Raw genomic sequence first — 27,435 nt, 5'->3', positions numbered from 1 at the left:
TTTTGAATAACAATATCACTCATTTGGGGCAAATAAAAGATAATTCTTTTTGAACTATAAATAAGGTCATGATTATAGTTATAGTTGAGCAAAAAATGGCGAATACAATATTTTTTTAAATTTCATAAAATTGATTTAAAAAAATCTATTTTTGAAATATTAAGTGCTTATATCTTCTGAACAATAAAAGCTAGAGTTTTGATGTATTAGAAAAAAATGTTCGTCTTCAAAAACTCTGAAAATCATCTGAAGACTAGGTTGTAAAAAAATGAAAACTGAAAAAGTTATATTAAAAATTAGGTTTTTCATGAATTGACTCTTTGTAATATGTTTAAATTACTTTCACGGTGAACAATATAAAAAATGTAGTTTCGTTTTCATGATAAAATATTGCACTTTACAATACTTTTCTATTATTTTAAATAGTGGGTAGGGTGGTTCTAATTTTTTTTAAAATCAGAAAAATAACTTTTTAATGGTTCGAGATAGAGTTTCGCTGTTTTCCACAAAATTGAAGATAATGAAATTTTGAAAAACTCTGTCGAAGACACTGAAACTCTACTTTTCATTTTACAAGAAATTTACCAAAAAAATTTAGGGTATTTCTTAAAAAATGATTTTCTTTGTATAACTTGTGCAGTTTTGATTTTTCATTAAGATCACTTTAGAAATACTTTCAGATATTTTGAAGGAAAACAATTTGTCTTAATATATTGAACCTCTTGCTTCGCTCGTTAGAAAGTTATATATACAATTTTTTGAGTAAATATTGCAAGATATAAAAAAATATCGCATTTGCCATTTGTTGTGATCTATACTACAAAGCATGCTATTTCATATGAAAGCAACAGCATTCAATGTTGAGTGCCCGAATCGAAGATAATTCTAGTTGGTGTTTTAAAGCAAATTATGCGCCCTAAAATAATCTTTAAGTTGTCCAAAGAGTACTTTAGCGTAAAATTAAAACTTCAAAAGTTATAGAAATAAAATCGTTTTTTAAGGAACATCCTAAAGCTTACATTTGAATTTCTCGTGCAATGGAAAATATAAAAGCTAGAGCTTGCATGTCTTCAGCAAATTTGTCTAAAATGTGTTGCTCTACAACTTCATCGAAGACAGAAAAGCTCTATCTCAAACCGTTAAAAATTTCTATTGTAAATATTGCCAAATTGCCAAATTTAGAACCACCCTAGCATCGGTTTAAACAAAAAGAAGGGCCTTGCAAAGTACAACAACTTTGCCAAACATGTTGTAAGGCTAAGCAAAAAAGTTAAAATTCCTGCTAAATTTTCATTCTGGACCACTGTTCATTGTTTCGAGTACATACATGTCAAAATGAAAGGAAACAGTGTGATGGAGCAAATCATAATGTTTCAACTGGTAAATGCATGAAGACACTAGCAATTTTCGTACTCAAGAGCTAGTCCAGCCCACAAAGCGGTTATAGGGCTAGCATCTTCCCATTGGGATGTATTTTGAACGACTGGCGTTTAACAGATGTTGCTCTGAACCGCGTTTGAGCTTCGCTCATTTTGATTCATACGATTTTCACAGCAGGAATAGGAGTCATGGTTCTTTGCCTACGTACAATATACACTGAAAATATTAATTCTTAAATATAATAAAATTGTTCGTACAATGTACGAGTTCATTCGTCATTTTCTGCAACGAAGTGCATTGTAAATAGTAGGATTCGTTCATCTCATGAACTGAAGAATGGCCGCTTGGTGAATGAAAGTTTTTGTAAATTTTACATATTCAGTGTACATTGCATGAATGTTATCGTTGATATAGACATATTTTTTGTGAATGAAACGAAATGGTTTATTAAAATAAACGTGTGTGTGTATTACGAGCGATTTCTTTGATCGCACTAATTTATTTCGTTCAGTTTTTCGTATTTATTAGCAAATTTTTTTTTTCATTCGATCTTTCGGGAAATGAAAAAAAAATGCTAATAAATTCGAAAACTTTTCTAAGATGAACGAAATAAATTCGTGCGACCAACGAAATCGTTCGTAATATACACAACACCGACTTTTTTTTAACTAAAAGGATCGATCTGGCAAAATCGATTTTATTTCAACCTGCTCATCACTATTAAAGACTAGAAAGATTGTGGTGTCAAGTGATGGCCGTTTGATGAACGAATATATTCGTAAATTTTAATTATGTAGTGTAAATTGCCCAAATGTTATCGTTGATAGCGAAATTATTTTTCGTCAATGAAACGAAATCTTTTTTTTTTCTTTAATAAACGTTACAAACAATTTCGTTGATAGCACGATTTCATTTCGTTCATCTTAGAGAAATCTTGGTATTTTTTTAGTCAATTTGTTTATTTCATAAGGCACTTTTGCGTTAGGTTAAAGGTGCCATTTTTTCTTTGTTTTACATTTTGAATTTCTTAAAACTAGGGAGTTACATATTTAAATATTATTTTGTTTTCATGTAATGAAACTAAAGAAATTTTACAGCTAACTTATACATATACAAGAGGGGTACTCGTAAGATTAGGGGGGTCATTTTGTGTGTTTTTGTATAGTTTATCCTGGGATGGCCCACCTCACACCCATACACATCTTTGTAGTGTGGAAGGTTTACGAGCAGATATCTTTCGATAATAGTTTCACTCATTTTTTTGTATAGTAATGCACTTTAGGATTTTTATATGGGAGATTATTGGAGCAATTAATTATTAACTAAGCGGAACATTTTACAAGCATATTAAAACTAAAAATAACTAGAGGAAGTGGTTCAATTTTATTAAGATTAGGGGGGATTAATTAAAGCTATTTTCAAGTAGTGGTACTGTTGGGTATTTCTTAACAAGATTATATATTAATCATCTAAAACTAGAAGCGGGAGGAGAGAGGGTGGACAAGGCTAAACGGGGGGGTGGCGAGAAGATATTGGGACGCCAGGCGGTCTTCCTCGAGCCGGCAGGGGTGCCTCTAGACGATTTCGTAGTACGGCTCAGATGCCGATCGGCAACACACCGCGTTGCGCGTGTGATTTGTGCTGTAGGTCTCGTGTTGTTGGGTCATTCGACAGATCAGGCCCGTCGAGAGCGGCGTCGGGCCCCAAGGCTTGCATTACTGCCGGGCCCTTTCAAACCTAAGCCCTCTAGTTCAGTAGGTATGTAAATCCATGGTTTCTACTGGTCTCCGGTTGACTCATATTGCCACGTCCACAGATAGCGTGCCAGACATGTGAATTTCGATAGCTTCTTATTCCGTGGTATCCAAATCGAATAAAATTGCCATAGCTACGAGTTTTCAATTTGTGAGTACTCAGGAATCAGAAATCAATAGCATCTAGTTCAAATGTTACGTTCCTGATGTTGATCGGAGATTTGTGCCTTGCCATTATTTCCCTGATGGGAAGGATTGGGGAAGTGGTAAGGTTATGAGTAAGGAATACACTCAAGAGACCACAAAGCATTATTTAATGTCTTTAGACATGTTCTATATTCGCATACTAAACATATTCTTTCCGGCTTCATAGTTCTATAGAGATCATTAAAGCACACTTAGTGATGAAAAAGGAGTATCAGTGTGCCAGAATAGAGCTAGTTCAGAAGCACCTTAATGGCTGTCAGCAATGTTAACATAGAGCCGTGTTTAAAAAAAAACTTCCCTTCTTTATCGACACAGTAAAAGAAAAAAATAACTTTCAATAACGTACTCACCCTTCCTCTCTTCTTTTGTTCGACATGCCGACTGTTTAAATTGACAATCTAGTGCCTATAGAAATGAGATTCGATCCGCAGTCGAAAACCTTGTCTCAATTTGGTATACGCGTTTGATCACTGATCTGTGAGAAGATTTGCATGTATACTTGGTTTAATCCAAACTCTACTTAAATGTTTGGTTGAAATAACGCAAACGTCTATTGTGGATTATATTTGCAATTGTATTTTTTTCGGAAAATCGTGCAGAATTGCATTTTAATAAGTGGCGTCCATAAGAGCAGTAAATTCGCATTTTACCGGTCTTCCATAACGTTGTTATTGTGGTGAGAATGCTTTCATACAAACCAACTTTTTCATACGCAACCATTTTATGCGGATCAACCGAAAATGGGATGTTTCATCAGACAATACTTGCTATGCAACCATGGTAGATTCCTATGCGCGAATTCTACAAAAAGAGACACTGCACAATGGAAAACTTTGTGCAAAAGCAGCTTAGAAAAGCCCACCTACTATAACTGTAAACAGCACACCGTTATCTTATACCAAACCACAAACGGCTTCAAAATCAATATCTACTGATCTGACAAAAACAAATATTCACTCAGCAGCAATCACGCCTAGTGTCTCCAAGCACCATCGGCAAAGAAGCGAACGTAGATGACGGATGCGTTTGTCCGTGCCCTCGCATTTCTGTTTGATGCTTTCTTCGAAAATATTTTGCATTGGCATATCAATTTTTTGCAGTGTATTCCGTCGGTTCAAGCAATAAAACACGTTTTATAAACTTGTACACAAAGTAGACAACTCCTTTGAGAACGTTTGTTTTAACAAATGTCAACTATCAAAGTTTTAATTTTTTTACGCTTTCATCATATAACACTTTGATAAGGTTAATGATTACAAAGAAATTACTATTGCTATTTTTATTGCTCTTCTATGAATACCGGACGTGTCCGCCTATCTTCCGGGTAAAAACGCGGGCCCCCAACTACGACCCGGGCCCCAGGGCAATTGCCCTGGCTGCCTCCCCCTCTCATCGGGCCTGCGACAGATATGTTTGGTGTCGTCTTGAAGTCGCATCAAACCATCGTTGGTGTACGGTAGGCAAAAGAAGGCACTTCTGAGAATGATAATAAAAATAATAGGGGCAGTTAAATCTGAATATTGATGGTTTTTAGAAAGGTGTATAAGAGGGACATATAGAGGAGATCGCGGCTTGCCAGTACATCTCGAACCAGAACATTGGGTGCTCTTCCTCGGGCTTGAAAGGAATCCAATAGTTGAGATCTGGCAGAACAGTACTCGGCGCATGCCCTGACAATATGCTTGATATCGTGATAACCGTTGCCACAGGTGCAGATACCGCTATTTGCTAGCCCAATACGTCGGAGATGAGCGTCCAATGTGTAGTGATGGGCAGTGATGGCATTTCACCCTAGTGATGCACTGGCGCGTAAGTGTGATGCCTACACAGAGGATACAATGATCACACACCACAGAAAAAAGCAGAACGCTCTTTCTTTCGGAGCTGTATAGACCGATTTCAAGTGTGCGCTGGTGTTGAGGTAGTTGGGTGCGAGATAACCGTGCTCTCTTGCTCTTTAAATTCTCTGTGGCGCGCTCAGATAAAGTCACCACCGCGCGCGCCCCAGTGTCGCTGTGGTGTATTCACTGGCGTGGTTTCACTGGCGTGTATTCACTGGCGTGTGATCTTTGGTTTGTTTTCGTCTTACAAGCGACATTGCGAGTGAGATTGATTTGATTTGCACAGGTTGTTGCGTTGTATTGTGTGGATGGTGGTGGTTTATTTCAAGCTTATATTATTTTCTACTGAAGATTTCATACAAGTTGCTTGGTAAATCGAACGAGTTTATAAAATATTGTTACACTACCTGCAAAACTAAAAGTACTCGGTCCTCGGAGCAAATTGGGAAAACTTTTTACGTATCATCGTTTAGAGAGTTTTATAATGACCAGAGGCACCTGATATGCAAACTCGTGTTATAAGTATTAATAGTTTTATTATAACTTAATCCTACAAGTTTAAACGAAATCTTAGATTTCGTCGACAGGCTTGACATATTCAGTAAAATTAGGTATACGATAATTAATTTACATACAACATCACAATTACACCGTTATGCATTTGTTTATTTGTCTATTATTTTGCGTGGAAATCGTTTAAACAGCAGGCGAAAGCGAATGTTTCAAGAGCATGGGAGCTAGGACCGGGATTCTGCGCGTCAATGAGCGAAATAAATTGGCTCAGTTTCGGGGTCAAGAAAAAAGGCCACTAGTGTTCACGCTTATTTTAAATGAACAATGAATCTTGTGTTCCATAAAAGTATGTTATAAATGGGTCAGCAGCAACAATGTTTATTATACGTATTCTAGATTTTTGCTTCAGTTAGTATTTTAGACCGTAATTATAATGCACGTAATATCAACAGCAAAACAAAATATTAGGTATCTGGTAGTATCTGTCGGAATCTCTGTCAATCTCTATGAAATTTTCGTATTTTCAAGTAACAAGTAAGGTGTTTCCTCAAGTTTAAACAAGCGATTTTTGTGTGATAAATTATTCCTCATTATAACTTTCTTGAATGAGGTGTTTTATCAAAAAGGTAGTGTTGGGAAAATATCAAAATATCAATGTTCACAACAGAATCTTTTCATCGCCGATTTTCTAATAAAAAGTTCACTGATATAAAATATCGCTACGGAAAAAATCGTCAGTGAACTTCAAGAGTGCCGATGTTTGGGAACATTATTCGGTTCAAGAAAATATCGGAAGAAGAAAAGATCGCTTGCGAACTTTTATATCAACGAATATATAGAAAAAAATTCGCCTTATGAAAACATCTTGCACGATCTTCGAACAGGGGATTTCCGAGGGATTTTCAAAGATTCCAAAAACCTGTAGATTAACATGATATAAAAAACTACGTTCTATAATATTACGGCGATAGCTCAATAGGATAAAGCGTCAGGCTACTTTAGTGTCAACGAAGCTTTCTTCAGAAGCCATCGTATAAAAAAAATTCATCAATCGACAGAATTAAAATGGGAAAGAATGAAAATGGTGCTTGAATGGTATGTTGTCAAAATATATACATGGAAAAAAGCAGATTCTGGTATGGTGGCCGGTTCTTAACAACCCGTTGTTTGTATGACCGAGTATGAAAGTTATATATAGTTGAGCTAATGTATCTATAGTTGCATGTCCCATAGGAGCCGTAATTAGCAATGGCTATATTAATGATACATGGTAGTGGTAATGGTACAAGAAGTTTCACATACATAAATTGGTTAATAAACAATCTTAACATTTTTTATCATTTTTGGGATTAAACGTTTAATATATTGACATCGCCCATAGAACTTTTCATCGATTTTTTAGCAGAATTTTCACTCAAATATTCTAGTTCTTTGCACACATACCAAAGATACGTTGAACGATTTCCCATATTTGCAATTAAAATTCTAGGGCAGTTCATAAGACACGTAGAACAACTTTCAACATTCTGCTTTTATTGCACTATATTATTAGTCTAACTAATGCTATCGTTGTAATGCAGTACAAGTGCAGATTTTCAAAAATTTTATATTAGAATTAGAACGAAATATTTTTTTGTATCTCTACGTCGCTCGAGAATAGCCAAAAAAGCGTAAAATATTTGGCTTTTACTGACCCAAGCATGACTAAAATGCGACTTACAGCTTAAGTGCGGAACTATTAAACTAATATGTATTTACTTTGTTAGCATTACTAGAGCATTCGAAATTGATAAATTTTGAGAAGAATATGGAATATGTTGAGGATAATTAGTATTGTCTGATATAATATTACTAAATATCCATAAAAACTTATTTCATCAGGAATCAAATCCTATATTTCTGCTTATCATAAAATTTTAATCACCTAATTGGACTAAGAATAAATATCACGGAAGTGTACTCGATTCGAAGTGTATGTATGAATACTTACAGGTGAATTGATTAATATATGTATAGAATACGAAGTTTACGTTAATTTTTGGGATAAACGTAGATCGTATTCCTTTTTCGGATCGAAATGAAAACAAAAGCACATCCTCATGTCACGAAATCAACTATAGGTTCAAGGTTTACACAAGAAGATTTTTATTCGGTGGGGTCATAAACATCCTCTGATACATAAACTAAATATTATAAGTTTTACAAATTATAAAATCACGGCAAACAGATAAACGTTCTTTGGAACAATTTAGTATGTACTGCAAAGACGGTGGATTTGCCATTTTGAACTTTTTTGCTATACTCGTACCCGAACATGTTAGGTTTCAATTTTAATTCTCTCTCTTATTATACCATCGCATGAAAATTCGAGAGAAAACCAGCTAATTTATTTAAATGATGGCACAGAAGAAAAATGCCGTCAAATGATTCCAGAACTAATTATTGAGGGGTTACACTACTATAGAGCACGAAAAATAGGCATATTTCGGGAATTTATCTTGACGCAATAATGAGATGAATCGAGATCTTGTTTAACTTTCCGGCAGTGCACGCTGCTCTGAAAATCTAGCGAACCCGTCTTAAAGCATCAGCGGCTGCTCGTTCAGTGGGCCATAAGCGCGACTTCCAGAGGGTTAATGAGATATATAACATTACTTTATTGCAAAAAAATGATTTATTCGAGTAATTTCGTCACAAGATGGCGGATGTGCAGCACTTTCCCGTCGGGGATTTTTTTTGGAAAGGGTCCACGGCCGGAGCTCCATGTCCCGTAATTTTTGATCTAGAGCCAAAAACCAAAGCTTTTTAAACTTCTTAGAACGACAGCAAACAGCATACGTAAGATTTTTTCTATGTCTCGATTTTTCGCGAAATGGCACATTTTTAGTCGAAAAACGCTAAAAATGTGTTAAAAGTGTCGATTTTTAAAATTTGCATATTAAGAAATTATGCAATGAAAAAATTAAATCCCACGTACATCGCTGGAGAAAGTAATCTTGAACATGCTGTAAAAATTTTAGGCTGATCAAAAATCATTTGTTCGAGTTACATTTCCGGCCAGATTAAAAAAAAATTATTTCGAGAAAAACACGGTTAACGTTTTCAGTATACTCGAGGTATACATAAGAGGCGTTGCGAAAAAACTTGAATATTTATTTAATGTTTTCGCGATTCATTTTTTGGAATATCATTTTCAGCATCCTAAAGCACCAGTAAACAAAATTCAACTAATAAATAAAAATTAAATGCTTTAAAAAATCTACAGTGCTGTAACCCCTTGAAAGCACTGTACCGGTCAAATAGAAGCGCTTCTAAATTGGCACGTCATTATTTTTAATAACGCGCTACAGAAAAAACGCTTTTAATCCACCTAACAGTGTGATGAGACATTTCTTATAACTCTTATCACTCGCTTCGGATATTATATCGTTTGAGAACATTTAGAACTTGATACTTCGCGATGTTTATGATAACACATACTACATGGCATAGTGGCAGGACTCAGAGAATCGCTCAAATCAGCATAGGACAACATCAGTGCTAGAAATCTCAAACCAAATCAATAGGAAAGCGAAAAAATGGCCCATAAAATAGACATACCATCGAATTATTGTTAATGCTCTGTTAATAAAATATCTATATTGTGGTGGGAAACTGAATTTTCCTAAAGGGATTATTTATTAATCATTCGCATGTATGTAAAAAGCCTTATGTTTACATTTGTAAGTATCGCCCTTTTCACAAAAAAGCGTTGAAATGAAATCGCAGCTCCTGATATCACGCTATCTCTGAAGTGCATGCGTGCATAGTTCCAAATTTTACTTCGACATCGACTTTTTCTAAAGGTGACTTCCCAGTAGTATCCTTGATTTGAATTATTATCGTTAATCCTAATGCCAAAGAACAAATAAAAACCTCTCGAAAACGAACCGTTTGGGGAAATCATCATCATTACTGGAATTTTCATTTTCACGAAACTTTTCGATAGCCTTCCGTCACTTGCGTTAATGCACTGGGTGCACAGTGCTCCGAAAATCTAGCGAAATCGTCTTAGGGCACCAGCGGGTCTAATTCAGAGCTATCTGCGCGGCGAGTTAAATCTGTAAAGAACACTAAAAATTAATTTCTATTATTAATTTTCAGTTCAGCAATTCGAGAGATCGTGCTCACCGCAAGCCATGAAAAATAGACTACGTTGTGAGGCGATGGTCACTATTTATTAAAAAATCACGGTTAAATAAAAAATTAAAGTATTAAAAAATTTCAAATAGTTTATAATTTTCACAAACTTATTAGGAAAAATTGTTTAATAAGCTTTCGTAATATTGTGTAGGAAAAAAGCTGAAAATTTCAGTATTTTCTCTATCTGCAACATATAAACCCTTAAGTATTCCAATTAATTGGTATACGAATTGGAATAGGTTCGCCAAATTTTGGAAGAAGTCTATAAAATAACCCCTTGAAAGCTACCTAAAAATTGTTGTAGTTCGATGCAATAAAAAATCATATTTGGCAATTCATATTTGGCTGATAAAATTGGGGTGTCAATGTATTATAATAGATATTCAGCATTCGAAGAAGTTTCTTGTGAACGAGTGTAGAACGACTTTGTTTCTACTTACTTGAAGTCAGCGGCGTAGCCAGAAATTCGGTTTGGTGAAAATCGATCTTACTGTCCAAACGGCATAATTCCGAAACCATAATTTTTAAAGTTTTAAAATTATGCAGAATTATTTTCCAGAAAATAGTAACAAGGTTCGTGTCTTTAGAGAACTTGTTGAGACTTTATTGTAGTCATGAAAATTAACCTGAGAAAATTCACCATAAATACTTCTTGGACGATATACCGTCAAAATTATTTTATCAAATGATGCGCTGTTTAACGTTTGTAAAACTCATTGAAGATACTAAACTTCCGAAATTGACGGTTTCAAAATGATGCTATCTTGACCTTTAATTACTGTTTTTAAACATTTGAATTATACTTATAATTGGTCATACAACAAAAATCAAATGCTCATCAAAATTGATCAGAACCTGCTAGAGTCGAATGGAAATCGTCATTTTTCATAAATTTCTCTCTACATTCGGAAAGTGTTATCCTCGTTATTAATCATATTACGTTTTCGTCTCAACTCGACGCATTCCCAAAATAAAAACCTGTTTTAATCCACCTAGTGGTGCAATTGTGCTTTTCTCATTTGTCCAAACTACGATTCCATGGCTGGTTATGTTCAATACAATGGTGGAAATGAATATTACATGTTCAGTACGATTTACACATACATACAATGGATCGACAGCCACGATCTTGAGATACTATGTGATACTGAAACATCGCTTGAAACCAGCGGCGGATCATGGAGAAAGATCCGGGAGGTCCAGGTCCTGCCGAAAATTTTCGACTTGTTAAGAAATTTTAAACTAGTTTTAATTTTAAAGTAGCAACCCCTCACTGCATACTCCCTCCGGGCTGGTATGATTGACGATTTTTAGAGTAATTGCATAACAGTTCTATATGAGAAAGGCAAAACTGTACTAAAGTCCAAAAAAGTCCATTTTTGCCAAACTTCTCAATGTTTCATGAATTTTAAAGGCTTTTGGAATCAAAAATACAAATTTGATTTGAAAATTTTTCATTTCAGTTTATATGGGAATTTGCTGTGTGATTGCACTTTTCAACTCGTAACTCCGGAACCGGAAGTCCAATCAATAAAAAATTCAACAGCAGCCGATGGGAAGGTTGTACCTTTCATTTGAGACTAACTTTGTGCAAATCGGTCCAGCCATCTCTGAGAAACAGAGGTCACATTTTTTTCCACATACACACATACATACACACACAGACATTTTCCGATCTCGACGAACTCAGTCGATTGGCATATGACACTCGGCCCTCCGGGACGGGATTAGATTGACGAATTTTAGAGTGAATGAGAAAGGCAAAAACATTTTTAGAAAATGTTGAAAGTTATGCATTTTTTTGGTGAGCAGTACTATGTTTCATTAAATCAATTTTAACTTCGCTTCCTATTAAATAAAGACCCTTATTATAGTACATCTCTACAAAAACGAGCTCAATTTGAAAATTAATCTGAGGATTATGATTGATTACAGAACTCTGGAATTTTCTATTGGAATGTTTTCAGGCAGGAATTTGATATTGATGCTATTAGACAACTGTGAAATCAAGACCAATAGATCAGTTACATATCAGGACCCCATTCCGACAATTTATCAAAAGTCCTCATGATGTTTATAACAACAGGTTATCAATCTACGGATCAGATAATTGTTATTGTAATATTGAATTAAATCAGTCAGCATCAATAAATTTTCAACTTCAATCCAATTTTTTTTGTTGGGTGTGGTGGGGGGGGGGGTGTTGTATGATGGTAAACCCCAAAACTTTCTCTTGGCTATGCCGTTGCTTGTAGCTATTTATTTCGCTTTTTATTTTCCGATATTTTTCAGATCGATCCGATGGTTATAAGTTAGAAAAATTGCAGTCAGAAGGTTCGCACAAATGAACATTTTTGCACTGATAAGTTATCAAGTTCCTTCCAGACAACTTGGAAGTGTTCGGTGATTATTTCTAGCGGTTGTAGATAGAAAAATGAAATACAAAATTTGTTTTATTGAAATAATGTTTGGCTTAGTTCAATGGATTATTACTATATTGAACAATAAATAGGCGACAAAGAGTAATCCACAAACAACAAGCCATAACTTTCAAAGTATTCAAAATAGATATTTGAAGTCTTCAGTAAAGTTATTCGCAAAAGTAAGCTACAAATTTGCTGAAGACATCATTTCGATAGAATCACTTCCAAGAAAATTTGTGAAAATATCTCACTCATAGGGGGATTAATCAGCAAAAGCACAATACCAAAAGAAAGGGCATATTGCCTTCATTAAATTCTCCGAAGATACTATTGACCTAAAATAAGCCGTTTTGGCGTTAATAATAGATTACATGTTTTTGGTCATATTTCTGGCAATGGGAAATGATAAAAATCTTTCGCCCGCATTTTATGTTAAATATCTCTTTTGATTATAGTTCGATTTCAACAATCTATAGCTTTTTCTAAAGGTATTCGTTAAAGCTGTCAAAAAACATATAAAGTGTTAATCTATATTGTCAATTTCGGCAGATAATTAAAAAAAAACTGCAAAAAACGCCATTTTTACGCATTCAAACATTCATATCTTGGAAACTAAACATCAGAATCAAAAACAAATTAATAGCGTTCATACTGTTTCTTAGTTCTTTCATTTAAAATTGGTTTGGATAAGATCGGTTCAGCCATTGCTGAGAAACTCGAATGAGAATTTGTCCGTTACATACACACACACACAGACATTGTCTCAAATCGTCGAGCTGAGTCGATTGGTTTATAAGACTCGGCCCTCCGGGCCTCGGAAAAAATCTTGAAAGTTTGAGCGAATTCTATACATTTCTTTTATAAGAAATGTAAAAAACAAGTAACAATGTGAATTCTCGTGAACGTTATCTTGTTTTATGTGGACTTTATCTCGGAAAAGTTGGACATCGGATAAGCCTTTTCTCGCGTGAGTGAGAGAGAATTACAATGCCTGCGTATGATAATAATCGAAAACGTGTGTAATACCAGGACATTACTTGTAATGGATCACTTTACTTTTTGGCGTCGCCAAATTCGCAATCAAAATAAGTTAACTTACCATTGAGTTATTCAGTCGAACAAAAAATAGGCCGTACATAATGTGGATGTACAAATCCCGTCTTACATCTGTTATACGATTAATCTGATACTACAGATCATTATAAAACTTTGTTTATACCAGCCGATACATTGATACGTAAAACGTTTTCCTTGTTTGCCCCTAGGCTCGAATACTTCAGGTTTCCCACGGTAGTGTAACAACACTCTATAAACTCGCAAGCTTTACCAAGCAACTATGAAATCTTCAGTAGAAAATCATATAAGCTTGAAATAAGCCACCGACATCCACACAATACAACGCAACAACCTGTGTAAATCAAATCAATCTCACTCGCAATGTCGCTTGTAAGACGAAAACAAACCAAAGATCACACGCCAGTGAATACACGCCAGTGAAACCACGCCAGTGAATACACCACAGCGACTCTGGGGCGCGCGCTGTGGCGAATTTATCTGAGCGCGCCACAGAGAATTTCAAGAGCTCTTCTCCACACTCTAGCTCGTTCCAGTGTTGGGTGTATGAAAATTTACCTCTGCCATCAACGTGCGCTTACACATATCAAATACGGTGGTGTATATGAACGAAAGAGAAGCGCTCTCGTTTTGCTTGCCAGAGTGTGGGGAGTAATTTCAATTTCTCTTTACTGCACAGAGGATAGGGACATCACTGGTGATGGGTCATGAGCCGACACATCACACGAATGAAATCCCGACCCACATCCATCCCCCTGAACCAAGGTTTCGTCGATGCCTTAGGGATTATCGAATCTAGCTACCTTCCTAGTTCCCCATTGCTCCATGAAGTTTGCCAACTTTTGAAGGTTCGAGAGTAATACTGAAAAATTCACTGAAGCAAATTGGTCTTTCATGTAAGTCACCTTCTAAAGCGCCCGCCTTAGCTACAAGTCCGCTTCTTCATTACCTGGAATGGAGAAATGCGAGGGAACCCAAACTAAGGTAATCTTGTACGATCTTACAGACAAAGCACGCAGGCGCTCCCAGATTTTCCCCAGAAAATATGGAATGTGATTTCTAGCTTTCATTGAGCGGAGAGCCTCGATTCAGCTGAGGCTATCCGAGACAATCAAGTACTGATCGGTGGGCAAAGTATCAATGATCCCAAGGGTATACTGAATAGCAGCAAGTGCTGCGAAATAAACTGAAGCATGATCATTGAGTTTGAATGAGGCGGTGAGGTTTTGATTGAATATACCGAAGCCAGTGGAGCCGTTGAGGCTTGACCCGTCGGTGAAAAACATCTTGTTGCAGTCGACTTCTCGAAATTTACCATGAAAGATGCTTGGGATCACTTGCGGACGTATGTCATCCGGGATTCCACGAATCTCGTCCTTCATGGATGTGTCGAAGAATACAGTTGAATCAGAAGCTTTGGGGAGATTGACACGGTTGGGATAATATGAAGAAGGATTGATATTTTGTGCCATGTAATCGAAGTACAAGGACATAAATCTGGTTTGATAATTGAGCTCGACAAGCCTCTCGAAATTTGCAATTACTAACGGGTTCAAAATATGGCATCGGATGATCAATCTATATGAGAGGTCCCAAAAGCGATTTTTCAGCGGAAGGATGCCCGCCATCACTTCCAAACTCATCCTATGAGTCGAGTGCATGCAACCCAAATCAATACGCAAACAACAATATTGGATTCGCTCTTGTTTGATGAAATGTATGTTTGCAGCGGAGCGAAAACAGAAACTCCCGTACTCCATCACCGATACTATCGGTTATTGTACGAAGAAAGTTGATCCTTTGTTGGCACTTCTGTTTCAGATACCTAATGCGACATCCCCAGGTAGCTTCAGAGCAATAGTTTGACTCATTAATTGAAGCTGTAGTTGCGCTGGTTCACGCTTCCTTGAAAATACGACTAGCTCAGCTTTCTCCGTGGAGAACTCGAAACAAGTTCATTTTCTCGAACAACTTTCGGATACAGGACAGCATTGCAATCGGTCGATACGAGTTGTGGTCGGAGGCTTGTTTCCCTGGTTTTTGGATGGCGATGACCCTCACTTGCCTCCAGTCATGAGAGACAATATTACCCTCAAGAAATTTATTAAATAAATTCAACAAGCGTCTCTTCGCAGAGTCTGGCAGATTCTTTAACAAATTAAATTTATTTCTGTCTGGCCCTGGGGCTTTATTGTTACATGATAAGAGAGCATGTGAGAACTCCACCATCGAAAACGGTGTTTCGTTCGCGTTATCGTGAGGGGATGCGGCGCGAAGGATCTTACGGGACGGAATCCGGACAAACATTCTTGGCAAAATCGAATATCCAGCGGTTTGAATATTCCACGCTCTCGTTAGTACTGTTTCGTTTTCGTAAGCACCAGGCCGTGCCCCAAAGAGTGCTCATCTCTGTTTCTCTAGTTAGCCCGTCGACGAAACGGCGCCAATAGCTACGTTTTTTGGCTATGCTATCGCGTACTGCCGGTAGCTGCCTGGTAGCCCGTCGTCCCGGAAGATCTTATACGCGGTGGCCTTCTCCGCGTACACGTCTGAGTACTCTTTGTTCCACCATTGGTTGGGAGGAAGCCCCCGAGAGTACGCGTCTGGTGCGCGTTTAGTCTGAGCTTGAATCGCGGAATCGAGAATCAAGCCAGCCACGAACCCGTACTCTTCCTCCGGAGGAAGCTCTTGAGTGCACTCGATTTTATCGGATATCGCGGACGCGTAGCTCTTCCAATCAATATTTCGTGTGAGGTCATATAAAACATTAATTTTATTCGGTGGCCCTAAACCGTTAGCAATATTAATTACGATTGGTAGATGGTCACTGCCGTGGGGATCAGAGACTACCTTCCACACGCAATCTAACCGCAGCGATGTCGAGCTGGGGGGCAGGTCTAAGGCGCTCGTACGCGCTGGAGGGGCATGAATCCGTGTCATTTCACCCGTGTTCAAAATAGTCATATTAAAGTTGTCGCAAAGCTCATGGATTGAGGTAGATCGATTGTCGTCATGAATAATAACATTTGAGATATAGTCAGAGGGAGTGGGCAATGCCAATACTAGGCAATTTCCAACCGATTTCGACACCTTTGGGTGTTTTGAGTTAAAGAACTCTTCTACTTTTAGATTTGGTAAAAATGAATCGGGTTAATTCATTCGGTTCCCAGAAATCCGGATTTCCGAAAGCATGTTCCAGTTCTGAGATACTATTTGTAAATTTTAATGGAATACTGGCAAATTCCAAAATTCTTGGAATTGCATCAGCAGGCTGTATCTCATGGTTTTGGACCCATTTGGTGATTTGACCCCGGAACGGACTTTCCGGAGAAGGATCCCGTGGAGCCGTGAGTGGCTATTCCGAGGTCAAATTGTTGTCTGGTCCCGTAACAATAAATAACAGACTTCTGATACAATTTAAAGAGTTTTGATACCCATATTGCTAGATTTTGATTAAAATTTACAAATCATACCCTACTAACATTGCTCTGGAAAATCCGAATTGCCCAGAAACAGAAACATTCAACCGGTTCAATTTCACAAAATTAAAAAGTGGACGACTTCCAGAATCCAAAACTTCTGAAAGCGTCCAAATCGATTAAAAGCCATAGTTATGAGCATTTAAATTTGCGGGTATCCGGGTACCCTTGTCGGCCTGTTAGAGGTGTTTTATTGGATACACAACGGTTAATACTGCAGAGTGCGACGTGTGTGCTTGAGTTTGAAAAATATAATTCATTTTTATGCTTGTGTGTGCGTTGCGTTAATCCATGTTTTCGGCGATTTGGTATGTAGGATATGGTATGTAGAATAAGCCTATTAGCTCACATGATTCATATACCGGACATATGGGATACATTTTTTATCATTATAGCGTATGACTGCATGCTTCTGTAGTTATTTCTAAAGCACGGGCAGACCTTACTGGATTTGCGTCCACAGAAAGGCGGGAGCTAGTTGGAGATTTTGCCTGGCAGGGAAACTTCGATATGTTAGACCAGTTTTACTTTTGCCTTTGTTTTTAAAAAGTTGCAGGCGATTCGTGATAGCCAACACAAAAGCAATACCATCTGACGAAGAGAAAGCACTGCTTGGTTTTTATCACAGGTTTGCATTATTATTCTATATGCAGCTGGATATTCTATATGGTGGTTTCAAAGTGGAATTGTAACAGAAACAATCACATTTCCATCAAAGTTTTGCGATTTATCATTTCGAACAGTTATGTTTTAAACTGAATAACAGCAGTCGTTCTCCTGCTTGCTTCATTTGAAATATGTTTGGAACTGTTTTGAATATATAAAGAGTATCTAGCACATCATAGCACATTGTTTTATTTTCAAAAGGGAACCAGTTTAATAACTATAATTTATTAAATAATTTCATTTATTTGGCCAATAGTCAATTAAGAAGTACCTAAATATTGTTTACATAAGTTCAATAATTCATTAGGGGCCATGCATAAATGACGTAGCATTTTGGGGGGTAGGGAGGGTATACCAAATTTGTGACGAAGTGTGACGAGGGGGAGGGTAGGGTCAGAAGTTGCGCGACGTAGCATTAAGTTTGAAACCCATTGTTTAGAGAAAACAATGAGTTTTAAACAATGATCCTCCATTGCCAAGAGAAATGAATTTAAATTCAAACATGCGGTTTTTCATGAGGTAAATTTTACGATTCGCGGAATTACAGGTTCGCAAAAATACGAAAAGATTTTGTATGCGGATTTAACTTGCTACATTAGTTATCTAATATTGTAACTAGTAGACTTAATTTATAAGCTGAATTAAATTTTCAGTTCGGATTCAATCAAACAAAATTTAGTAATTTAGATGAACGTTTGGTTCTTAGAATCATTGGCAGCTGCACGATTTTGAACTGAGAGAACTTGCCTTCATGCTCTCCTTCACATATAAAATTCAAAACATAACTATCAACACTATATATTTGTCATAAAATGGGCTTATTTTGAACGCAATTTGCTGTCATAATGAAAATGTTGATAAAAGTCGTCAAAAATTTTGAAAGGAGGTGTATTTAAAATAATTGAAAAACATATGTAATTTTTTTTCATCACCCGAGCGCTTTGCATGGGACGAGGGGGAGGGGGTAGGTAAATGCTACGTTATTTACGAGGGGGAGGTTAGAATTTTGTGACCAAATGCTACGTGGGGGGAGGGAGGGGTCAAAAATCGACGAAAAAATGCTACGTCATTTGTGTACGGCCCCTTATTGAAAATTTAATTGGCAAATGAAATTTCATATTTCGTGTAAGAATCATAATTCTCAATACGGAACCCCTTGTTTTAAATACATTTTCTGGATAGACAAGCCTGTTAGATGGATCAGTCAATTAGTGCCCATCAGCTAGTGAGATAATTGAATTGGTTTTAGAATTTTGTTACTATTAAATGACTTTCAATAAATGGGAACGGGCATAGTATAGTTGATGAATCGATTGCCTTGTACGCAGCTCACCTGGGTTCGATTCCCAACCCCGCACATAGGGTCAGAGATTTTTCCAAAAGAGATTTCTCTAACCCGAGAAGAGGCGAATGACTTACTTTACCTTACCGTTCAGGCTAGAGTCTTGTTGTCTCTTGCTGTATGCAGAAGCCGTCTCCACTCCACTCGGTCCATTGCTGCTTGTCGCCAGCCTCGCAGTCTTCGAAGGGTCCGCAGGTCGTCCTCTATCTGGTCGATCCACCGTGCTCGCTGTGCGCCCCGTCTTCTTGTTCCTGTAGGGTCGCCCTCAAGAATCATCTTCACCGTGTCGTCGTCTGACAGTCTTACGACGTGTCCAGCCCACCGCATACGTCCTTCCAGCAGCTGATGCAGCTCATGGTTCATTCGCCTACACCACGCTCCGTCTTCCATCTGCACGCCACCATAGATGGAACGCAACACCTTTCGTTCGAAAACTGCAAGGGCGCGTTGGTCCTCCACGAGCATAGTCCAGGTCTCGTGGCCGTAGAGGACCACCGGTCTAATCAGCGTCTTGTAGATAATCAACATCGTGCAGCGGCGAATTTTGTTCGACCAGAGCGTCCTCCGGAGGCCAAAGTAGGCACGATTTCCCGCCAAGATCCGTCTCTGAATTTCTCTGCTGGTATCATCATTGTCGGCGGTTACCAGTGAGCCCAAATACACGAATTCGTCGACCATCTCGATCTCGTCACCGTCAATCCGAGCTCGAGATGGGAGGTTCACATTTCCGTCTCTAAAACCTCTTCCTCTCATGTATTTTGTCTTCGAAACATTGATGGCAAGTCCAATCCTGCTGGCTTCAGCTTTCAGTCTGATGTACGTTTCCGACATCGCCTCAAAGTTCCGTGCCATTATGTCAATGTCGTCGGCGACTCGTGCATTATCTGCCATAGCTGATCTCGATCGATTGTATCATAGGCCGATTTGAAATCGGTGAACAAATGATGTGTGGGCACGTTGTATTCACGGCACTTCTGCAGAACCTGCGGAATGGCGAATATTTGGTCCTTGGTGGCGAAGGAACCCACGAATCCCGCTTGGTTGTGCCCCACGAACTCCCTTGCAAATGGTGACAATCGGCGGCAAAGAATTTGGGAGCTGACCTTGTAGGCGGTGCTAAGTAGCGTGATCGCGCGGTAGTTGCAGCAATCCAACTTGGCACCCTTTTTGTAGATTGGGCAAACGACACCCTCCATCCACTCCTCCGGAAGAATCTCCTCCTCCCAAATTTTGGCGATTACCCAGTCCAGCGCTCTATCCAGTGTTTCACCACCGTATTTTAATAGCTCGCTGGGTAGTTGATCTACACCGGCAGCTTTGTTGTTTTTCAGCCGACCGCTCTCCTCATTGATTTCTTGGAGATCAGGAGCCAGGAGCCTATCATCTTCTGCGCGTGCTCCAAGATCCGTTGCCATACCGCCTTCGTCCTCTGCTGCTTCATAGTATAGTGAGGTCATAGTACTGCTTCCACCTCTCAATCACCTCACGCTCGTTCGTAAGAAGGTTGCCGTCTAAGTCCCTGCACATATCGGCTTGCGGAACGTAGCCTTTGCGCAAACTGCTCAGCTTCTCGTAGAACTTCAGTGTGTCGTTTACGCGGTTTAGTTGCTCCATCGCTTCGCGATCTCGTTCCTCCTGTTGGCGCTTCTTTCCCCGAAGGACCGAGGTTTGCCTGTTCCGTGCTTGTTTGTATCGCTCCACATTCTGTCTCGTTCCGTGCTGCAGCATCCTCGCCCGTGCTGCATTCTTCTCCTCTATTAACTGCTTACATTCGTCATCGCACCAGTCGCGTCCTCGATTCGGAATCGCTGTACCTAGTGCCGCTATAGTAGTACTTCCTATGGCGGAACGGATCTCCCTCCAGCCATCTTCAAGAGTAGCTGCACCCAGCTGTTCTTCCGTGGGTAGTACTACTTCCATCTGCTTACATTCGTCATCGCACCAGTCGCGTCCTCGATTCGGAATCGCTGTACCTAGTGCCGCTATAGTAGTACTTCCTATGGCGGAACGGATCTCCCTCCAGCCATCTTCAAGAGTAGCTGCACCCAGCTGTTCTTCCGTGGGTAGTACTACTTCCATCCGCTGTGCGTAGTCTTGGGCAACCCCGGCGTCCCGAAGTTGCGCGATGTTGGGCCTTGGCGCGCGACTACGACGAGTGTTGTACACCGTCGAGAGTTTTGAGCGCATGCATACTGCAACTAGGTAATTGAGCATTGCAAGATGACGTCATATAAGTAAAAATGCTCGAAAAAATGACAGTTCAGCGAACTTGTTTACATGGTGTTAGAATTCGAACCAAGTTTCTTATATTGGGTGGAATCAAAAATATTCTAAGTCCATGTAAACAAGCTCTCTGAACTGTCAGAAAAGTGATGTTGTACATTTGCATACAATGCTCTATGGTCCGAATCTATATTCGCACTGCGATAAGTACAAACGTTGGTGATATCAGAAATGAATCGCCCGTCGATTGGAACGTGATCGATTTGGTTTTCGGTGCGTTGGTCAGGTAATCTTTGCGGGGGAAGAAGGTACTTCGGACTATCATGCCACGGGAGGCTGCGAAGTTCACGCATCGTTGGCCGCTGTACTTTGATACGGTGTGCAAGCTGTTTGGCCTGATTACCGGTCTAAACATTACCTCCCGTCCTACCTGAGCGTTCATATCTCCGATGACGATTTTCACATCCCATTGCGAACAGCCGTCGTACACCTCCTCCAGCTTCGCGTAGAACGTTTCATTCTCATCGTCGGGTCTCCCATCGTGTGGGCAGTGTACGTTGATGATGCTGTAGTTGAAGAAACGGCCTTTGATTCTCAACTTACAAAAATTATGTGTAAAAATTATAAATTGTAGGTCGTACACATAAATTTGATGTGGACAGGGCCGGCGTAACACTTTTAGCACGAGTGGGTAGTAATCATAGGGTGAGGGTAATAGAAGAGGGATTTGTCTCATTTTCGTAATACACACGCTTGCATTACATTTACATTAAATCACTTGCAGTGTGTTTGTGTAGATGCTGGGTCATTAGGCCGAAGGCCGTTAGGCCGAAGGTCATTCGGCCGAAGGGCATTAGGCCGAATGGTCATTAGGCCGAATGGTCATTAGGCCGAATGGTCATTAGGCCGAATGGTCATTCATCCGAATGCAAAAGGCTGAATGGTCATTAGAACAAATAAACCAAAGAGAGTGATAGATGAAGTGGTTGGAACGGAAAAGAATGATCAGTTTTCAATGAAGGGTGATTTATTTAGATTTTAGATTTTACTTAAAATTATAACGTTTAGCATATTTAGATTTATTGACTGCATGGAATAAAAAATAAAATGGACGCCTAATATGGCTACGCCACATCGCTTCAATCCGGGTGATGTCCGACATCGCTACCGCTCCGTCGGACTTAAACTAATTGATAGCCCTCATGTTTAAATAATCCGGACAAACGAGTAGATCACAAGTTCGCTTGCGAGGGGCCGCCGCTTCCGACGGCGGGTCGGCGGCCACCTCGTCCGGCGGATTCTCAGCAGCTTTACGCTGCTTCGGATCCTTGGCCTCGGTTATGCGGCAAAGCCGCATCACACAGGCTTCACTGCATGCAGTAGAAAGTTCAAAAAGTAAATAAATAAATGTGCGTGTTTCTGGTGAAATATTTGACCCGACAGTGTTTTTGTTCATGCCGTCTAAAAAAAATTGCAACTTAGTGGCATGTACAATAACAACTTCTAGAATAAATTATCCGCTTTAATTACCGTAATCGAATTAAAGAGATTGAACTTTAGTAAAGGTTGCATACAATGTTTTATGAATGTGAATTGTCATCTAGGTCAACTTCCGTAATTTGACTAGCTGGATAGAAGTCGTGGAATGCACAGGATATAATTTGAAAGAACAGCTCATATTAAAAAGAAGGATAAAACATCAGTTATTTAAATTAGTCGAGTTAGGGAAATAATTAGAGATTTTGAGGGAGAGAGAATGTAGAACAAAATAGAAAAGTAAGAGATAGTGGAAGAGGGTGAGACAAAATGATAGAGAAGGAATATGAAAGAAGAAAATTGGATTGTTTCCATTCCACAAGACTTTATAATGCATTATTGATTAAATTGTCATAGAACAGATTATTTTAATTACAGACAGATTTTATGTGCTTAGCATCCTTCTGCCTAATGGCCGGACATTGTTGCCGACGTAATGTAAAAAATAAATTATAATAGCGCCTAACGTGGCTACCCCGCATCGCTTCAATCCGTGTGCTCGGACCTCGAATGAAAAAAAAAATATTTATTTATGTCCAGATAATGAAAACAATACGAGATTCGTTCAATCGAGATACGAAAATTTAGCTCATACCTAGAAGCTCCGAAAGCTGTACGGAATAAGCTTCGGATCCCTTTTTTCGGATCCCGTTCCCTCCTCTCTATTAAGCACCCGACCTAAAGTCCATTCGGTCGAATGATCATTCGGCCTAATGACCATTCGGCCTAATGACCATTTAGCCTAATGACCATTCGGCCTAATGGCCATTCGGCCTAATGACCATTCGGCCTAATGTCCATTCGGCCTAATGCCCTTCGGCCGAATGACCTTCGGCCTTCGGCCTAATGACCGGACACCGTTTGTGTAAATGAAGTTGTTGTGCACCGATATTTTCAAATGTATGACAGAGATACATACGTGGCAGATTTCAAATTTATGAAAATGTCCAAAATTTCGAGTGGGTAATTACCCACGCGGTTATTTTCGAGTGGGTAGTACTACCCACTCTATCCGCCGGCCCTGGATGTAGAATCTGGTATGAAACGAGTTCATATGTGGTAAACTATTATAATATCGATGTACGCCACATGAATTTCAATAGTTTTCACGTAATATTTGTGTGACAGATAATCTTTATTTACAGCTACAAATTGCATGTGTGGAATCAATAGATTGAAAATAGCGAATTTTATTAGTGTAGACAAAGCCTAATTTGGGTGGATTGAATGGCTTGCCTTTCTGATAGCGGCGTTGCAATGTTTAGCTTCTGGTTTGAGCAAAATGAAAACACAGACTGAAGTATATTTCTTAAAATAGCTAAATAATAAAAGCTGCGTTGTAGAACCAACAATCCGTAATCTTTTGAAGTAAATCTGCTTGCTAATCCCCACTTCTGCCCTATACACCGCCTATATAGTCGCCCACCTAGTTTGTAACCCTAGTAATCCCTGCAAGAACACTTACCTCGCATGCATAGCATCGATATTGTAGTAGTAGCAGTATCAATACACTCAACACCATATAGTCACTAATTGCATTAGCAAACACCACATCTGAACGCCCCTTTTCGGTCCAACGAAACATTTCTTTCAGACAAGATCAACTGCAACATCTGCGACCAGATCCTCGAAGGGCTGGAAGTCATCGACGACGAACTGGACGTGTTCGGTATCCACATGGTTAAAATCCAGGATCCACAGTTGGCCAAACGATACTCGATCAAGACCTTCCCTGCGTTGGTGTATTTCAGGTACTTTTCGTTGAATGTCTTTTCGCTTGAAGCGAATTTATCGTTGTGATTGTTTGCAGAAATGGGAATCCGCTGATCTACGAAGGTGACCTGCAGAGTGAGCAATCCGTACTGGAATGGTTGATCGATGATGAGAATCGAGAGTTGGCCGATGAAATCGAAGAAGTTAACGAGCGCATGCTGGACAGACTAATGGAACAGTCGCCTCTTCTCTGTGTGTTCTACTGTAAGTTTTTAGACTTTTCCCGCTGTGAAGATTATTGAGAAATATTTCTGAAAATTATCAGATGACGAGGACTGTCAGGAGTGTGAGGACATACTTGAAGAATTGGAGCTTATCGATGGAGAAGTTGATCTGTACGGCATCGACTTTGTGAAAGTTGCTAGTCTGGATGCTGCTCACAAGTATGGAGTAACTACGATTCCTTCTCTGGTTTACTACAGGTAACTAAAGTAATAAGTGTACAGTACCGTACAATTTCATTGTCATGAATTTTTGCACAGAAAACAAATTCCAATGCTGTACGATGGAGATCTCCACGACCATGCACGTGTGATGAATTGGTTGACGTCTCAAGACGTGTTCGAAATCAAAAATGAAATTGAGGAGGTCAATAGGAAAATGCTAAACAAACTGTTGGATGAAAACGATTTCTTAGCCATCTACTTCTGTAAGTCCAGAGCCAATTACATTCCCAAATTATTTTTTAATAAATAATCCAATTTTTTACTATCCAAAGACGAGGAAGACCACGCCGAGAGTGAAGCCGTACTGGAAAAACTCGAACTTATCGACAGTGAAACTGACAACCTGGATATCACCTTCGTCAAGATGGGTGATCCACGGTACGCACGCAAGTGGGGCGTCACGAAGCTGCCAGCTATCGTGTACTTCCGGAAGCGATTTCCCAGCATCTACCGTGGGGACTTGTACGATGAACAGGACGTGCTCGATTGGCTGCGGAAGAATCGTTTCCGCCAGCCGGAGCTCAACGTGCTGATGTACGGATGCATTGCAATTGCCCTGGGATTCGTCATCTATACCGCATTTTTGCTGCAATGCTTCAAACCTGCACCTCCGGCGCCAGTGCAACATCCCAAACAGAATTAGGAACCTTCGCTATTCCCATCCTCCCCCAACATCACCCGGTCCTATGACAGACTAAGCTGTTGCAAGACATTTTTCAATAATTTATAGTATAGATAAAAACAAAATACCATTTTGGAGATTATGTCATTGAAAAAAATGTTAAGATGGAATAAATATTATTTCACAAATGCAATACGTTGAAAATAATTTTTCATTAAAATAAAAGCACTCGACAATCATTCGAATAATCGTGCAGAAGCCATAGCAAATCATTTGTCGTTAGTATTTGAATAAAGAAAACGGTTAGTTGAAATTTTCATTGTGTAGATAAAAACAAAACTTGAAACTTGTTAAAATTGAAACCATGCATTTTTATGTAAACGTACTGTACTGATAAGAAAGAAAGATGCGAAACTTTAATATTAAGTGATGATAAATATTTTGAACATGCGGAGGAAAGACCGAACCGCACTAGTTAGAGCCGTATCGTAACATGAAACGATCAAATCGAAACAAATAAAATTAAACAGACGAGCGATAAAACCTAACCAAAATCAAATCCTCTTATTTTGCTCCTTTTCGAAGACACAGAACACCTTTCCAGCGTTCGTCCTCAGCTGTTCTTCTAAAAACCCCGTAGAAGATTCAATCGGTTTCACTTAACAAAGCCACGGGAACGTAAATCTTTGTAAATATCATTCATCAAATTTGCAATCTAACCATATACTGCACTTCATATTTACATTTTTGTACTTTTAAACCATTGATTGTCGTTCCCTCAAAGCCATACACTGTAAATATGAAAATATAATCTGTAAAAATCAATATAAGTTTGTTAAGTTATTATTATTTGTTCTGACAGTGAAACTAAGAAAATAAAATTCTCTGTTGATTTTTCGATATCTAGTCTGCCTCAGTCGACCCGTACAAATTTGACTTCGAAGATACTTGATTGGTTTTCCACTTGGTAAAACCACCAAATAATATAAGCGTCGGAAGGCTCCCAATATCAATCAGTTGTTGTTTTTAATAATTAAGGTGACTATCAGCTGGACGCAGCTTAAACTTTCGGAAGTCGCCTTTATCCCGTTCCATCATATCAGACATACGGATAACGTTCAACAGATTGACCATACATTCGTACAGTGACGCTCGAAGCGTGTAGATGTTTATTTCCAGTCCGTGTAGTATAAAACGCTATAAAACTAGCTAATCCGTTTACAAGACTATCTTGAGCGTACTCCGCCTCAACGAGGTTTTGAAATATTTGCTTTCTTTGTGTGAGCGCGTCAACTGTCATTGTCATCAGTAGCAGTGTTTCTCATCTTGCGAGCTGCCTGGATACAGTTAATAAAAGATAAGTATCACCATTTATTATCTTCGTCTTCTTGATTCTCCTACTAACGTACACTGGGCAATATGCTCTGTAGAGTGGCACGAATATGACATTTTTCAGCACAGCACTGTTTGAGTTCCTTTTGTGGTCCCAAATGTCTGTGCAAAGTTTGGGATCGGTCGGTTGCTTCCCGGGTTTGCGCATTGCGTTCAAAGTTTGTATGGGATTTTATATGGGAAAATCAATTATTTTGCATTTACGTTAATAAAGATCGCTATTTCATTCAATATGAAAAACCAGCTCTATAAAATTATAGTTCAAACCTTGATCAACAACTTTGTCAAAGACGGTAACTAGCTATGAGTTTTCAAAAAATAGTTATAACGATTTTAAAACTTATGGTTCAATCCAAATGCAGAAATTCATTATTTCTTCCAACACTGTCAGTACACCACGACACCGATACTTTAAACTTAAATAAATGAGAATATAGTCATCGCAGAGACTTGGTACCTTTAAATGAAATGTTCAGAATGAATTGCTGAATACCATAGATGTATCAGGAAATGAAAAGAAGAGGGAGTGTGGCTTGTGTACTCCTCAGTTCCCTAGATTGTTTAGTATGACAGAAAGAGCAC

At 38.8% G+C, this 27,435-nt stretch overlaps 1 protein-coding gene across 7 annotated transcripts in view; it reads left to right on the top strand.

The window, feature by feature from the left end:
- LOC131690704 (uncharacterized) overlaps positions 1-26,363 on the top strand; it is a 142,657-nt gene extending 116,294 nt beyond the window's left edge. For all 7 annotated transcript variants that reach the window (XM_058976643.1, XM_058976640.1, XM_058976644.1 and 4 more), the window contains 5 exons: positions 24,215-24,371; positions 24,431-24,597; positions 24,659-24,815; positions 24,876-25,042; positions 25,112-26,363. In XM_058976643.1, the coding sequence (XP_058832626.1) occupies positions 24,215-24,371; positions 24,431-24,597; positions 24,659-24,815; positions 24,876-25,042; positions 25,112-25,482 (1,019 nt within the window). In that variant the 3' untranslated portion in view covers positions 25,483-26,363. The remainder of the gene's footprint in view (positions 1-24,214; positions 24,372-24,430; positions 24,598-24,658; positions 24,816-24,875; positions 25,043-25,111) is intronic.
- Positions 26,364-27,435: the final 1,072 nt, after the last annotated feature.

The sequence above is a fragment of the Topomyia yanbarensis genome, chromosome 3, assembly GCF_030247195.1.
Source record: "Topomyia yanbarensis strain Yona2022 chromosome 3, ASM3024719v1, whole genome shotgun sequence".
Classification (NCBI taxonomy): Eukaryota; Metazoa; Arthropoda; class Insecta; order Diptera; family Culicidae; genus Topomyia; species Topomyia yanbarensis.
The sequence above is the reverse complement of the archived record's forward strand: the minus strand, read 5'-3'. Positions and strand labels throughout refer to the sequence as shown.